Source organism: Neopelma chrysocephalum, unplaced genomic scaffold (assembly GCF_003984885.1).
Source record: "Neopelma chrysocephalum unplaced genomic scaffold, ASM398488v2 Primary Assembly neopelma1_59, whole genome shotgun sequence".
NCBI classification, from domain to species: Eukaryota; Metazoa; Chordata; class Aves; order Passeriformes; family Pipridae; genus Neopelma; species Neopelma chrysocephalum.
In genome coordinates, this window is record NW_020897714.1 from 12,775,997 (window position 1) to 12,792,804 (window position 16,808).

The window sequence follows — 16,808 nt, forward strand, 5'->3', positions numbered from 1 at the left end:
CCTTTTGCAATAGCACTTGTTTCCCACAGCCTTTTGTTTTCCCTTTATAGTTTCAAATGTTTCAATTATAAGGGAGCAAGCTTTATTTCTGCCATCCCCGACTTGCTTTTTTTTAAGTATCTGCTCTGCAGCTCAGCCATCAAGCCTGTGTGAGGCAAGGATCTGGCCAGCTTTGAAAGTATTTAGGCACAATTCCCCTTCTTAAGAGAAGCGCTTATAAACCTCCCAAAATAAGAGGTGAAATAGGATTTTTGTGAGCCATTCATGCTACTTGGCTTTTTACCACATGCTGATTATTACCCACCTCCAGAGAGGAAAATATCCCCCACAGTGACTTTTCCTCACACAGTCCTATCTCTTTAGTGCTCTTTAGTGCAAGCATGAAGACCTCACTGCCAGTGGCATAAGCAGTAACAGGAGAACATATTTAAATCATTTTATATTTATTACATACATGAGATATAAAAACAAATTAAGAAAATAGTATCATTTTTTTTGTGAGTCCACAGGACCTTGAAAGAAAAATACATACATAAAGTGGATTGGTAGACTTGTGACTTCTCTGGTGTTGTATGTCTTCCTTTTCTTTCCCCTCACACTCATGAACAAAATACACTTTGCAACATGATTTAAAGATGCTTTACAGAAAGGATATATTTTAGTGCTGAAAACTGCAGTAAACTGTGCTATATTTCATACTGGTGTTAATGAGGAAGTATAATGGCCATATATATTGCAAACAATAACACAGAAGAAAACAAATAAAATGTTCGGTTTTAAATACTAACATAAAAATAAAATAAAATCCAGGCCCACCATGAATTGCTGGGTTGTGATATGTGAATGCAAGTCCTTTCCGTTCTCCGCATCCACTCCTTTTCCTGCAATCAGAGTTTTACTCCTCTGGCAATTGCATTTTTATCTCAAAGTCTCTTCTTCTCACACTGTTTACAAAGTCTTGCTGGAGTCCTGCCCACGGAGTCCAAGTGCTGGTCTGAAGCTGGGACTTCAGTGCAAATACTTTATCTTTCAGATTGCATCCTCAGATATTCTGAGTGGCCAGTGCCAGGCTGGCCATTCCCTTTATACCACCATCCAACTGAGAGGGGTCTTCAGGAGTGCTTCTGTTTCAGGGACTTTTTCACATGCTACCTTCAAACTCTTCTTTCCCCAATACAATTAGACTTCCCGCACTGTGAAGTGGCAGGTAGTAAAGTGCTTTATACAATGAAATATTTACACTAGGGTAGGTTCATTTTTTAACACTTCAAGGACAAAAGCTCAGAGATGCTGCACCCTCTGGAGCTGGCTCTTCTCTGCAGCCAGGCAGTGGGATGAGAGCTGGCCTCTGCCCTGCGTCACACTGTGCCAAGGCAGAGGGATTCAATCCACTGCAGCAACTCCATCCTCAACAGCATCAGCAGAAAATCTAGCCCCTGAAACCTTCAGCAGGGCGAAGAGGTTAAAAGCAAGTGGCATCCAATTCTCTTTGACGGGTGCCATGTCCTAACCTGTCAGGGGGTGTTTCTAAAGAGTGGTCATTATTGCCATGCTGCTGCCAGCGCCTGTCTGCCGCTGCAGCCATCACCTTCCCCACAGCATTCTCTGGGAGCCTCTGGAAGTCACTCAAGATCCACACTGGTGGGCACTGGCAGTGGTGTTTTACTTCTCATCTGTAGCTCTTCCAGGGTGGCAATTTAGTCTTGGGTGATCAGTGGCTTCATAGGAGTTACTCCAACATTGCATTGGAGCAAGACAAGCATCCGCCCTTCCATTTCTCTCAACATAATGATGAGTTGGGCTCAGGTGAGCCCCTGACAAGGAAACTACAGGCAAGTGAATGAAGATTGGCTAGAAAGGGTTAAATTAGAACAGTGCCTACAACTCTGAATGCCTCACTACACATTTTGGCACTATTTTCTTACATTCCAGTTTTCATCCTAGAGGTCTTCTCTCTGTGAAGGGTGTTGCATTTTGTGCATAAAGAAATGCCCTAGACTGTTGCACACATCTAGTTGCAGTCTCTTTTCAAAATCTCCAAGACCTTTCTTCCAAGAGCTGACTTCCACTGATGGACAAAACTTTTCATGTTGACGATGAGTCTGCCTGTTCGGACATCCTCGTGTCCTGCCACAAGGTACTCCAAGCCTGCAAAGCAGCCAGTCTGTCAAGGACTGCACAGTACTATGCTTAAGAGGCCTATTGCACTGATAAGTCAGCCTGGATATCTAGTCCCATGTAAAAAAGCACTTATACAAAGAAATGTATATACATATTGTTTCTCATATATATCTGTATATCTATAGCCCTATCAGTAACTATGTAAAAATGACCCTTGTGGCTATCTGTCAGTGAGATGCAGTATCCAAAGTGTGACTTTGTTAGCTTCTAAATGGAAACCGAACTCTGGGAGCTGCACTACAAATTTTTATACCTTTTTTGGGAACGGCTATTACCTTCATTTGGCAGCCTCACATCTCCCTGGATACACCTGGGCCTGGAAATTGGTAAGTTCAGCAAATTCCAGTAATGGAGCAGTGCAGGACGGCCCAGTGCCTGGTGTTTTGCTCAAAGTGGCCAGTGGTCTCTTGGAGGCAAAGGCACACCAGACCCCAATGAGAGGCAACACTAAATTTGCTGGCAGAAGCACCCTAGAAGAGCCTGAAGGGGTGGCAGTCACACTGAAAAGACCTGCTAATTTCTGCTTCTGCCAGATATTTTAGAGATATAACAGGAGGGTCTGACGAAGCCTTATGTGGTGTCCAGAAGCAGCCAGAAAGGGCTGGAGTGTGCCCCAATAGTGCCCGGCTGCTCGCCCCAGGCATCCAGGTTTGCGCTTGACTTTCAGGGCATGACTCATAGAGCACTTGGAATCAGGTAGTAATTGCTAAGCAGAGGGACAGAGCAATAAACACTGCTACATATCCAAACGGCCTAATGAGCTGCAAATGTGGCATAAACGGGGATAACAAGGAGGATAATCCCTTCCATGGCAGGAGAAGCTTCCTGCCAGGGTCAGCATTCTGCTGCAGTACACTTAGGGTGCAGCCAGCACTAGACTTCTTCTGTACCAAATCCTTCTTACCCCAGTCTAGGGAGCACAATGTGGCAGTATGAACTAGCATGGGGAGATGGGTCTCCCATGTGCTCTCAGTCATCCTGCTCCATCCTGGCAGGGAGTCTGCTCGTGTTTTCTCGAGTTTTCATTTTGCAGTTCAGAATAAAGGGTGAGTGCCTCCTAGTTAAAAGTCAAGGATGTTTTGCTTTAATTCAGTACAATTTGTTATCTACTTCGTCTGAGTTTTTGGGCACACACATCCTCTCTTCTGCCAAGTAAACACAGGATATGTGTATGGAAGCATCACCCTTTGCATGACATCAGTTTTGGCCACGTCAATCTAGCTGTTATAAGACATCACTTTTCAAGGGCTCCTAAATTTACCTCCCTTGAGAGAGAAATGTGGAATTCACACTCAGAGAGCAAGCAAATATTGCCACGGTTGCTGATTGTTGTAGGGCTTTGTAGATTTGCAACCTGGTGCTACAGAAGAGTAAAATTAAAATTAGTCAAATGGCAGGCAACTCTCTGCCTATCTGTGTCTGTGCTTGGCAGAGCCAATGAGAGGAAGGTCTCCTTTTCCCTTGCAAACAGCTGAGACCTTTAAACCTTTCAGCTCAGTGTCCCCACAGAAGTCCAACCTGCCTCTGTGGGTGTGTGTGGAAGGAAAGGTGCGCAAGGGTGGCGAAGAGACTCACCTTGTAGGAACTTAAGCACGTTTATCATCTGAAAACAGCCCATGAAGATATAAAACCATATCTGTCTTACTTTTATGTTTATCTTTGGTCTCCTTTATGTTTTTGGGAGATGTGATTTCCACTATAGTTATATGTCAGAGAACTGTTTAATATCAGCTTGACTTTTCATCCAGCTACTGTTGGTTTATTCATCTGGAGGTCATAAGCTCTTACTCTGACAGAGGGTTAAATCTGCTAATATTGCATTGCCAACCACTCAGAAATTACTGTGGTAGCTAAAGAAAATACCGAGTTTTTAAAAAATACCTGGGATCTTTTTTTTCCCCCTTTGAAATTATTGAATCTTAAAGATGCACTCAATTTATGTTTTCAAGTTTCCTATTAGCACTGAACTTCACAGCTTCTTTTCAACGTGAAGGCTGAGATTAATTTATACTCACAGGCCAGCAGCTGCATTTCAATACAATACCAAGCTTTGCAGTGTAAATCATGACAGCTGCCAAGGGAGTATCAAGGGAGTAACACCTGATGTGTCACACACCTGAATTATCCCTAAAGACAGTTGCATATCCACCCTTCTCCTGCTGTCTAAGAGATCTTAATTGATTCTGTGATTACTGCTGTGATTACTTTTCATCTGTTGGGGAAAATCAGTGAAGCTCCTCTAAAGTTAGTGGAGTGGCAAAGCTGGGTGTTAGGTGTGGGGCTGCCCTGCACGCTTGGTTTCAGACAGCTTGCACAGCATTTCTCCAGGTTCATATTAAGGCAGCTGCATCTGGGCTGTCTTGTGTTTCCATTGCACGTAGAAAAATAAAATAGCTATAGCTATTTGATTATGGATTTATGGTGTTCTAGCAATATCCAAAGTCTCATTGCACTTAAATAGCAGAACCTTGCCTAATGCTGCTGATTCGTCCAACCTTTGCACCTGACAAGACTTCATAGTTACAGCTGCGCTATCTCGGCAGCATGCCTTCAAAACTAGACAGTCACTCCAGTGAAGATGAAAGAAGACTGCAAACACCTCATTGTGAGTAACCTTTCTGCATGATCCAGCTTCACAGACAGCCCTTTACCCTGAAAAGAAGTTTCTAGTGCTGCACACATAAGGGATGCTTCAGTACCGAAGTCAGTGCTTCGATCGCTGATTTCCAAGTGGTGCATGCACCTCATGGAAAGAAAATCCTTTACCTGAATTAGCTGGTAACTGTTGATTTATCTTGGAGTTGTAAAGAAAGGTGTATCAGCTGGAGCTTAGTTTTGCTCTCTGGAAGAAAAACATGAATCTGCATGTCCTTGTCCATACCGGAGTCTGGACACACTGGATATACTCACTTCAGCGAAAGAAGATGAGAAAAAATTGTGGAGCTCTCATGTCACTGCATAAGAGAATATCTTCCAAATTTTGTAGATATAAATTAGTGTTACTTTCAAAGAGACATCTTCCCTTGAGTTTAGATTAGAACTTCAGTACAATATCATCACTCAGATTTAAATGTGTTTTTATGGATTCAAATTAGCTTTAGCTCCGGAAGATATGTCATGCAATTGTGGCATGATGTTCCCCTCCATCTGGGAACAGACTGAGACTGGTAAAACTGAAAGACTGTTACTATGCTACAAGTTTCTTTATGAATTCCAATTTGATGAAGACTGCTGTTGGAATCTAAGTGATGGAACAGCCAGTAATTTTTAAGCAGCACTGGGCTGCAATCTCAGCTCATTGGCATGAGGTGACAGAGGTGTGGAAATGAAATCTGTGTAAATGTGGTGGAGATGTACTGCTCGGGGAGTAAAACCTACCAGGATTGAGGATGGGACAAGTGCAGCCTCTGTTAGTCCACGATTCAGGGTAGAGTGTCCTCTTGCCCCGGAGAATCTTCAGCTTTGTAGATTTCAAGACTTTCTTGATCTTCACATTGACTTCTGCATGGGAGCCTTTGTCATGAGCTGACAAGATCTTCGTCTTGATCACTGGAAAGTGAGGAATTCAAAACAGGCATATACAAATTATTTAAAGTGCTCCCTCTTTTTTTTTTTTCTTTTTTCCTGGTCTAATGCAGGTGTCTGGGTGAAGCAGTGAGGACAACTGCTTCATTACAATGGAGTTAGCCTAATACTCTTTGCTGGGGAGCCTGGGATCAGTTAAGCTTCCAGCAGAACACATACATCCTCATACCCAAGGGCAGAAATGCTGACAGTTGGTTTGGCCATGGCCCGTGGACCTGCCACACGGGCAGCAGGAGAGGTACAATGACCTGATTTTCAAAGCTTGTGAGGGTTCCATTTGCTCCCTGAGCTCAGCAAAAACTTCCTCCCTGAGCTCAGCACTTTTGGAAATCAGCTGGATTTAGGGATGGACCTGGAGGCTTTGCTGGCCTTGGCCCGAGCAGCCAAGGCAGCAGGCAGGGGTGTGAGGAGCTGCCGTCATTCCACCCTGGTGCTGGTCTTCCCACTTTGCGGAACTGCCAAATCCAAATACAGTGGAGGAGAACAAGATGTTGGTGGAGACTGGGGCAAAATATGGAGTACCTTGAGCTCACAGATACCCACAGGCACACTCCCACCACGTGGCATTCTACTGCTGAGCCCATGTGGTGGAGGTGCAGGGCTCAGTTCTCCACCTGACCGTGCTGATGCCAACACTGGAAGATATCCCCATATGGTGGTGCTTTATTCAGCACCACATATTAGGAAGCTCAGGGCAACCTCTCACAGAATGGCCTCCTGGAGCTCGTGATTGGCCCTGTATTTCATCTGTCTCTCCAGTTTAGCTGACACCTTTGCATGTTGAGTGACGAAAGGGAGGGAATCTTGAGTGAGCTTTAGGTATGATTTATGAACTTGGGGGGTTTCTGCCTTTTTTTTAATTTTGTATCTTTTGCAAGACTAAACACAGTCATTATTGTGGCCAGGAAGCAAAGTAAAGCAGAATCAGATTTTCTCCTAATATCACTAAGCCGGGGCAATATTTCAACAACCGGCAGCCCCTTGAACTCCCCTTTGTCAGTTGCTCCACAGCCTGCAGAGGTGTGGGTTATCTCTCTGTGCATTTTCAAGTTCGGTATGAGATAAAACAAGTGCAAGAGACCCCTACAATACTGAAGGAAGGGAGTGCTGCACAGAGCATTCCTTGCTCTGCTACGGTATGAAGGAGGCGGTTCACTGGCACACACCAGAGAGGTCTTGGGAAACAAAGTTCCTCCTCTTATTCATTTAAATCCAAGAGACACACAGATAATATAGATTACCTCATTGCAGCTGCTGAACTTTGTTGACAGAGGGAAGTTCCCAGTGTCTGCCTGAATTGTTTTCTCCATGTAGTCCCTTGTGTGGTGATAACCATCCCTCCTTACATTTGGTGTCATTCAGACACAGTGATTTCTAGACTATGATTGGGGCACCCGGTCTACAGACAGTGTTTCAGTGATCTGTTTTTGGTAACAGTGCTTTATAGTCTGTCTTGGACCTAGAAAACCTCCCAGGGACAATTCTGGCTCTTGTCCTCACATGATTTTGGTACAAGGGTATTTCGGTAGCAAGAGAGATGGGGCACAGAGCAAGATGCTTCACCCATCTTGACTTGGCACCATGATGTCTATATATTTTGGAAAGGTCAAAGACATGCCCTTAGAGTAAGTAGCCCTTGGGTTTGCCACGATGGAGCAGTTCATGCAGTGGCATCTCTCACGCTTTACATGCACTCTTGCACTGCCTTGCAGCACTTCCCTTTACAGCCCCCTCACCCACAACTCACCATAGGTGTACTTCATCCCACAGAAGACCTTGGGATCCCCTAAAACTTGCTCTTTACATTCGCATTTACCTGAGGAAAGAGAAGAAAGCAAATGGCTGTGGATTGTACTTAAAAGACAGGAGCATTCACAAGCAGGGCCCAGGACTTGTCAGAGGTTTTTCAAGTGGCCCACAAGCCCCATGCAAAAAAAAGCAATTTGCAACTATTTTCAGATCCCGAGTGAATATACAGCCTTAGTCCAGGGACAATTATTCCTTGTTTACAATTAGAAGAGAAGGGAAACAAAGGCCTTATTATTTTGCCTGGGGATGCAAATAACACGCGGTATTTTCCACACCGTAATGTACCAGACAAAATTTTAAAAGGAAACGTTGCAGAGGTTAAGGCAGATTAATGACTTCCGTGATCTTAGAACAAAGAATAACATGATATACTTATTTACGTTTAAAATGAAGTCGCCCAGACAAATGATGGAGCTTTCCCCTCAATTTACTCAATTATTGTATCTTCGAGATTTTATCATGCCGCTCTCTGAAAACGGAGGAAATGACGCTTGCCTGCTTGCATGCAGTGATTGCAAGGCAGGACAGCTTGATGCTGTGCCGTGGGGACAACCTGCCTTGCACCAACCTCACACAGCACCCACCTCCTGCAGGCTAGGGACACAGGAGGTAAGTAACCTCCCCAGCTGAAGCTGAAATGCTAGACCATCTCAAATTGCATCATAAGCTGCAACTGATGCCAAAATTGTTGTGGGTATCATGGAAATAAATTTCAATTTAGAAATTTCCTAACTACCTGCCAGCAAAGTGGTAAACCCCACCCTTTAAATAAAGTTGCTGGTTTGTCCAACATGTAATAGTTCTAGTGAATATAAAGATATCTTTACAACATGATGGTCAAGTAAAAAAATGAGGGTATTCAGCCTTGAAAATCAGAGCTGGGACTGCAAATTCTTGCCTTACCAACAGCTAAATGCTAAGTGCAGGCATTCGGCGTGCAGCATCTGCCTCATGGCATGTCCTCGCACAGATGGGATGACCCGTAAGGCTCCTCTGGCTCTTGGAGGGGAAGGAGGTGGTCACAAGGACATTCCCCCACATGTTAGTGGGCAGGTGTCCATCCCGTCCTGCAACTGCCAGGGTGCTAGCTACATGCCAGTGCAAAAGACTGGTGGGAGGAATTGGGCAGGTGAAACACATGCAAAACTATAGTCCTACCGGAGTGTCGGAGCGCTGAGAAGCCCTGCTCATCCTCCCAGCCCCAGGTGGGCTCGCTCTCGTTGAGCACTGCCTGGAAAGGAGGTGCTTCGTTGTGCCAGGTCATGTCTGAGCTGTTGAGAGGAAAGGGAGACGGTCAACCTTCCTCCTGGAGCCAGAGGAAAGCAGGGCCACTACCAACCCGTCCTCCACACACAATGTAACAGCATGTCTCGATGATGTTAAATGCAAGAGGCAGTTTTGGAAAGTTAACAGATTGAGTGTTGTCAGAGTGGGTTATGAATCCATTTTGGGTTTAAAATATGTTATAGGGATTTATATATCATAAATATCCCCAATGTGGTAAAAAGAAGCAACATATAAGATTTGGAGTGTGGGGTATTATTAAAATGTGCTGTCTTCTAAAAGTCAGAGCTTGACTCCAAGTCCAACCCAGTCAACTTAAGCTGAGTTACAACAGCAACAATATTAAGCCTTTGGTGTCCTCTAACTCAGATATCACTGAGACCTATATTTTGCTTGTGGAGAGAAACAACTGTGAAGGTTATGCAAAATATCCGATACATTAACAACACCATTGAGAGCAAAAAATCCAACATTGCTGGTCCCTGCCTTGGTGTGCCAGGCACCCAGGTGAATCTCAGCCTCACCTCCCATTCTATCTCCAGTTCTTGACCATATCAAACCCAAAATATTTTTCATAATGGATATTTTTCAGCCTGCATGCCATGCATAAATAGTGCCTTCCCTGGAAGGAAGATCATGGAGGTATGGCGAGGCTGGGAGAGGGGGGCAAGACCCTCCAACTCACCTGCTGCTGTGGCAGTCGCCGGTGTGGGGGTCGCAGCTGCGGGCACAGTCACAGGGGCGGCAGCCATAGGCTCCAAAGCCCCAGTAGCCAGGGAGGCAGTGGTCACAGTGGGGCCCTGCCACGCCGGGCTTGCAGGGGCAGTCACCGGTGCTGGGGTCGCAGAAGGTGCGGGGGCCCAGGGGAAGCACAGCCGAACCCAGGGGGTGACAGGAACAAGCTGCAGGGGATACCGTGAGGGACAGAGCATCTGTGAGTGCACAAGCTCTGCAGGAAATGGCACAGGAGATGCCTGACAAACTACCGCTCTGCCTAAGGACACTGGTGGGGTTTCTGTGCTTTTTTCCCCCCTCACCCATACAAACCTGCGCAGAGTCTCACTTTGGAATCTGTATTATTTTAACTTCTGTGAGCTATTTTAATTAATCAACCTACCCTGGTGTCATGTTATGTTTTGCCAAACAGGCCTTTATTACTTTCCTTATAGCATCTGGACTCCAGTCCAGCCAACTACCCGTGGATGTGCCTGGCTCACTGTGAAATTTAAGCAGTTGCGGGTGCTTCATTGCAAAAATGAATCAGAGCATAATTGCTTTTTCAAGTAATAACACCTGTCTTTTATCCAGGAGGTTAAAAAACCCCCTCAGAACAGTCATTTTAATTAAAGTGGAGGCTGAGCATAAAGTACCCCTCTGTCTCTGTCTGATTTTTAAAGCCATCATTTAAAAACATTAGAAAAAAAGAATGAGGACACTAAAAGTTCAGAGATATGCTTTTGCATATACTCCAGAACATGGGTTTGCAGGGTGCATGTCAGAAATGCCAGTTGCTTTCTCTCCTCCCCCACAGCCCCTTGCAGCAGAACAATACATTAGAAGTGTACTGGGACACACAGGGTTTAGGATGCCCTAAAACAGGTGGTGTGAAGTTTTCCTTGCCTGCTGCTTAGGATTTTTCGTTTCCATAAATGCAATTTACGTCTTTTGCAAGACTACTTTCCCCCAAAGATATTAATATTTTCAAAGACCAGAAATACAGATATCAAAAGCATAAGCCAAACCTCTGACCATCTGGCCAGGCCAGCAGGCAATGTGGTGATTTGTGCTCTCCTTCCCTCAGGGTTTGGTTCTCTGACCAGGAGACCATAGTATGATGAGTCTTGTGCATTATGGCAAAAAATTCCCTGCTGAAAAACTGTTGCCCAAAACTTCATTTACATAAAAACTGTATTTCCTGAGAAAATTTCGTCTGGAGGGAAAATTTTCACTAAATCCTAATACCAATCTTTTTATTTTACAGCTGCAAAGGCAATAAAGCAGAAAAGCCACTGCAGGCAACAGTCTTTCTTTCTCTTAAAATACTTATTGCTGTGCACATATATTTAATTTTGCTCTGACAACATTTTTGTGGTTTCAAGAATCTGACATACCTGGAGTATTGTTTCAAAATATTAAAGGATAGATTAATATTGGCAGTTAACTTAGAGGTGACTACTATTCCAACATCTTTGTCAAAGTAATCCCCAAATTTTCCCCACCCTTTCCATTCCCAAACAAATATAATTATATAAAATTAAAAGATTAGAAAGCCTCTCCACAAACTGCATAACTAGCCGCAGGCAGTGAACTCCGGTACCTTTAATAGCATAGTTTTCAACAGCACTCACTGAGACTTGCATACCTTTCTCCTGAAGTCTGTGAAGTGTTTTACACCTGATACATATAGCCAAATGCTCTCTTGTCCTACTAGATGTGGTGGGTATTTCTGGCATTCCTCAGCCCCTTCAGGGGAAATATCAAGCACTTCTATTCTCCTGTAGCCAGGGAGATAAACCCACTGCTCAGTGAGAGACTTGGTCCTGTTTCGTTTGGGTTTCAGCTGAGTTTTACAGACAACCCTATTGGGATTGGAGCTTTTTATGTTTTAAAAAATTCTTTCATGCATTTCTTTTCCTAATAGAAAATTTAACATCGGTAGCAACACCATGCTGAAGGAAGAATATTAAATTTACAAAGGCTGCTATGAAAAATAGAGCAGTAAGCTCACAGGCAAGTAAAAAGGCAACCAAAAATGAGAATGTAGTTGGCTATACTTTTAATAAAAGCCAGAAAAGGGATGTGTTGTAAAGGTTGGTAATTTCTAACAGGCCTGCATACCCATTTCATGGACCCCATCCTTCCTGGCTGCTCCTCTATGATCCACCAAGGTGCCAATCTGCTTTCCAATGGTGGCCAGAAAATTGAAGCTTTTTGCTCTTGCATCTTGGGTGGAGGCCCAAGATGACACTAAATGGCATTAATCTGAATGGTTGGGTGGCAAATTTTCAACATGGTATACATTTGTGATGGGCTGCAGTGGGAACATGCTGGGCAATGCAGACATAAAGTGAAGCCCATCACTACATACCGAGCACAGAAATGAGACTCTAAAGCTCAAATGAGAGCACATTGTATCCCATTTGAAAGAAATGCATGAAACCAGGACGGAATGCTTCCATATTATGGCAAGAGCAGAAAGAAAAAGACTGCAGGACTGATTATATGATGCTTGGAAGCTGGAGCTAGTGATCCCTCATGGGCAGCTGTGCTGTGTTGGTTTGACCCCATTTTCCTCCTTCCACACAATCTGCACCTCACTGGAACACAGACGGTAGGAGACCCATGTCCAGGAAGGTGAGAGGAGCAGCTGAGCAGCAGATAAAGCAGCTACAGACAGTGTTGAATGGCATTTCATTGTGGATACACAGGTGCAGAGTGCAAGACTCAGTGCAAGGCTTCTGACAGTGCCTGTCTCATGAGCTGTGGCCACCTCACGAGGGAGGCTGGGGGTTTCCACTGCCAAGGGAGCTCTCACGAGAGAAGGGGTGGCCGGGCACCAGCCTTGGACCAAAAGAAACCTTCCACAAGCTTGATCTTTTTGCTTGCTTTTTGATTTGTAAGCAGAATTGCTAAAAATGCTGATTTACCACCCTGTATACGTAGCAGTATTTTGCACGTGACTTCCATGCACATATGAATTAACAGCTGCCTGTCCTGTCCTGGCATGTGCTGACTGGGATGGAAAACCAGTGAGTAAGATGCTAGCAAAGCTGGATTTCTCCACCCTGCATTGGTGATACTGTTGTGGTTTCTTCAGCTGCTAGCTAACCTTTCAAAATGACAAATATTTACCCTGAAAAACCTACATCTGAAAAGCAAAAATAAACCAGGCAATTATAAAACTCAATTTTATTGTCTGCAATTGTACTGTAGCTAAGGCTTAAAAATTCATGAGGATGTAAAAAAAAGGACTGATAGGTATGGCGGGGAGAAAGAGTCATCAGGTTGGTGTTTTAAACATCAGAATGTCTCATTTTATCAGGTACACACCTTCTCCAGAGCAAATATCATATACACTCTTTGCCTATAAGAATCTTTAAAGTATCCTTAAAGATTATGGCTTAACAACTCCTTTATTTACTTTGACCTATTTTTAAATTTTCAATGGCTGAACAATAACGGTGCCTTGAGTCAAAGCAATGCCATGGCCTTCCCAGAACGAATAATAGGGCTCCATGCACGTCTCTTGTTACTGCAAACCATGGCATGGTCCTTGGAAATGTTCCAGGCATAGGCTGTAATTGATCTTATATAATTTAATTTAACAGTCATTAGTCATTTTCTACAGCCCTGTAGCTGCCATCTCCCCCAAGATGCTGGGTCCCTGGGTGCAGGGAGAATTCCCGGCAGCAGGAGACCAGAAGTGAAGAGATGGAGGGGTCTCAGGGAGGAGTACATCTGTGAGGGTTTGAAAAGCCCAGAGAGAAATCGTGTGTGAGTTTGTAGTAATAGGCTCTCTGAAAAGAAAGCACTCAGATAATCCGTACATTTGTGGAACCCAGTTTGTGCTAGGAAAAGTTGTCTTCCTCAGATACTTTAGTACTTTATGCTCTGTAATTCATAAATACAGGAAAAAAAAGGGTGCAACAAAGTAGATGTACTTTACGCAGAAGGTAAATAAATGTAGACTTTTTCTTACTGTACTCAAGAGTATCTTACAGTTTTTGTCAAATGTATGTTATCTTTGGCTTTTAAATACCTAGTGATCCATAAAGAGGCTGGATTGTTGCATTAAAGGGTAATGGGGGCACACATTTTTTTTTTTTTTTTAAAATGTGGAAAGTGAAATGCCATGGGCCAGTGACTCAGAGATTAATGCAGAAAGCAAAGCACTGGCATATGTCAACAAAAACACTCATTAATCATCTAATCTCCATAGCTTCCTCTGGCCCAGAAAGACTGGGAGAAACTTTTTAATCAAGAACTCTGGAATTCAGCTAACATATAGCTAATGATGTGATCTAATGCCTGACTTCGTTAGCGATGGTTTAACTTGCACACAGGCACGGGCACACACACACACGCTGTTGGCAGCCTTCCCTTTGAGCTGTGGCTGTTCTGCAGCGATACGTTTCGAGACCTCTTGTTTCCGTCTGGCTTTGTAAGGAAGGAGGTTCTGTGCTGGCCAGCTTAGGAGGTGCCATTTGACTTTCTCTTGGACTCTCCAAACAGCCACAGATTTTGAACTGGGCATTTTGGCACCTGGAAAACCCTATGATGAGTCCCCTCGTGAAACTCCATCTCCTCAATGGACTGCATGAGATGACACAGGAGGCCACTCCTATCCCTTCCAAGGTGAAGGGTGGTGTTTTTAGGTGTTCGAAACACCACATTCAACTCAGTTCCAAAGCTTCACTTGGCCTCAATTGCCTTGGAAAACTGCATGTTCTTCCTTGATGGGAGCTGGCACATAATTCCATCAGGAATTACAACACTAACAAAGGTACCAGAACCACAGTAAAAGCATGTGTCAGAGCTTGAGAGTCCCATATAGAATTAATTTCAGTCTTCTGTCTTGCATTATCTACCAGGTGTCAATTAATCCAATTGGTTCTTTTTTTCATCAGCAAGGATGAATCCTTGAGTTAGAAAAAACCATCAAGCCTCTGCTTATGGTCTAAATGCAAGACTTAAACCTGCTTTTCTGCTAATGAGACTCCAAACCCAAAGTTCATTGCCTAACTTCTGGAAATAATTAAGGAGGGAAAGTATCTGATGTTTCAGAGAAGGAGACTTGGAACTTTGATGTACATAAGTAGGTAAAGGAACTTTAAAAAGTCATTAAATTCACTGTTAAAAAAATTGTTTACATACTACAGCAGTGAAGTAATTATTTACACAAGTAATAGAGAACTGTGGTCAATTCTGTTTTCATAAAGAGAACCAGAGTTGTAAAACAGGCGGTTCAGCTGGTGCTGCTCCTCCTTGCAATGAGTGAAGGGTAGACAGGAGGAGGACCTCTGTGACAGACTGGTGGGCTGCTGGGAATCTCATGAGGATGATATGCAGTGACGGAGTGGGACAAAAGCAATTGTTCCCCACCCAACATTGAAGAACAAGGTGAAACTGCACACACCCTTCCAGCCTGGGGTGCAGCTCCCCACCACAGAAGGATTTCCTCTTCATTTAAATGCAGGTACATCTCCTTGGGAGGGAGGAGTTGTGCTCAGTGTCTCCTCAAATAACATGGGCAGGGTGTCAGTCAGATTTTTTTCTGTCACTTACGAAGGTTCTCCTTCAGATTTGGGTCAGTGAGGTGAAATTTGGTGAAGCCAATGGGCAGCTGCAGGCTCAGAGAAGAGAGCATGTCTACATTCCATATTTGGCTGACCAATGGAATGTGATTGGCATGATTTGGGGATCCGGAGTCCCCCATGGTAAGTCACTATGCTCACAGTGGTCCCCGTGGCTTTTGGATTGCTGCTTTTGTTTGGGAAATATTTATTTTCACATGTGGCTGAGTGGCCTTGGTGTCCCACTTTCCGAAGTATCAGTTAACTTGTTCCCGTCTGTCCCTCCATACCCACCTGCTGCTGCTGCTGCGAACACGAACTGGTGGGCAATGCTATTTGTCAGCTGCACCCCTCTTGGCTGAGGCGCCTGATTCTGAGGTTGCTGCAATCACCAAACAAGGTGAACATGAAAACATGATGCAGCTTTTTCTCTCCAAAAATAGCAATAGGAGAAAGTAAATTAATCATCTCTCTTCCTCTGCCCTCAAGCTACAGGGATCATCAAGATAGATTTGTCAACAGCATCTGCAGACTTTCACCCTGCAAATATCACCACTGCTTTTGCAAATAGCATCACAAAGAGAATTCAAAGAGCTCTCTGTCCTTCCCTGAAGCCAGAAGATTGCTCCAAGGAGGGGCAGGAAGATCTCACCTTTCATTTGACACTTTCCCACTTGAGAAGCACTTCACTAGTAAAAGGTTTCTGACTTACGTTTGCAGGCATCTGGGGCAGAGAAGGGCTTCCTGAGGTCCCGATAGAAGCCCAGCTTGCAGCGCTGGCAGTGCTGCCCTTCTGTGTTGTGCTGACAGTTGTCACAGACACCGCCGCTGCGATTGCCTGATGCCAGCCACGCATCCATGTCAAAATGACAAGTGTCGGCATGCCCGTTACACTTGCACGCTGAGATGAAGCCAAAGGGAATAGAAAGACTCATTAAGGCAGTGAAAGATATTGATTTGTAGAAGAGAGACACAAAAGCCCAAGCCATGTTTTGGAATGGGAACTTGACCTACGAACCTGTTATTCACTCATAGGCATGGAGTATCATTACATTTCCATCCCTACTTCCCAGCCTCTAGAAGTGACATTTAAGAAAAAGTATTTTCTTTAACTCTTTTATTTCCAATACAGGTTTCCCAGTACAAAGACAGCCATAGATGGTCAGGCCAGTGCAGGGAGACAAAAACAGTGCAAAGAGAGCCATTCCTGCCACATAAGAGAGCCATTCCTGCCACATAAACACGCGGTGGGTGCTGGGCAGAAGCGTGGCATTGGCTCTTCACGTACTGAGATGCTTTGCAAGCACCTACCCACCACCCAGTATCTGCTGCCTCTTGGAAACATGGGAGAAAGGAACACATGGAGGAAGCATTTTGCTCTGGCAGAGGCCCTGGAGACACTGTTCCTGACCAGCTACTTACACTGACACTCTTTGGGGGCTCCAGTTTTGCCGTCGGCAGCCTGCCAAGGCTGGTCGTTGTAGAGCGGCGCACAGTGCTGGCAGTGGGACCCTGCTGTGTTGTGCTTGCACATGCATTTCCCATGGACCTAGCACAGAAAAGAGAGCAAGGATCAGCCACAGAAAAGCCCAAATCGTTTCCAGGGCACAAGCAATGCCCACATACAGGCCAGCTAGATGCTATCACATACACGAG

The 16,808-nt window shown here is 44.5% G+C and overlaps 1 protein-coding gene across 2 annotated transcripts in view; it reads right to left on the reverse strand.

The window, feature by feature from the left end:
- Positions 1-499: 499 nt before the first annotated feature.
- The window catches only part of NTN4 (netrin 4), a 47,309-nt gene continuing 31,000 nt past the window's right edge, over positions 500-16,808 (reverse strand). For both annotated transcript variants that reach the window (XM_027679918.1, XM_027679919.1), the window contains exons 4-10: positions 16,575-16,701; positions 15,865-16,053; positions 9,545-9,761; positions 8,734-8,846; positions 7,514-7,582; positions 5,560-5,730; positions 500-2,148 (exon numbers count right to left, since the gene is read on the reverse strand). In XM_027679918.1, coding sequence (XP_027535719.1) covers positions 2,012-2,148; positions 5,560-5,730; positions 7,514-7,582; positions 8,734-8,846; positions 9,545-9,761; positions 15,865-16,053; positions 16,575-16,701 — 1,023 coding nt within the window. In that variant the 3' untranslated portion in view covers positions 500-2,011. The remainder of the gene's footprint in view (positions 2,149-5,559; positions 5,731-7,513; positions 7,583-8,733; positions 8,847-9,544; positions 9,762-15,864; positions 16,054-16,574; positions 16,702-16,808) is intronic.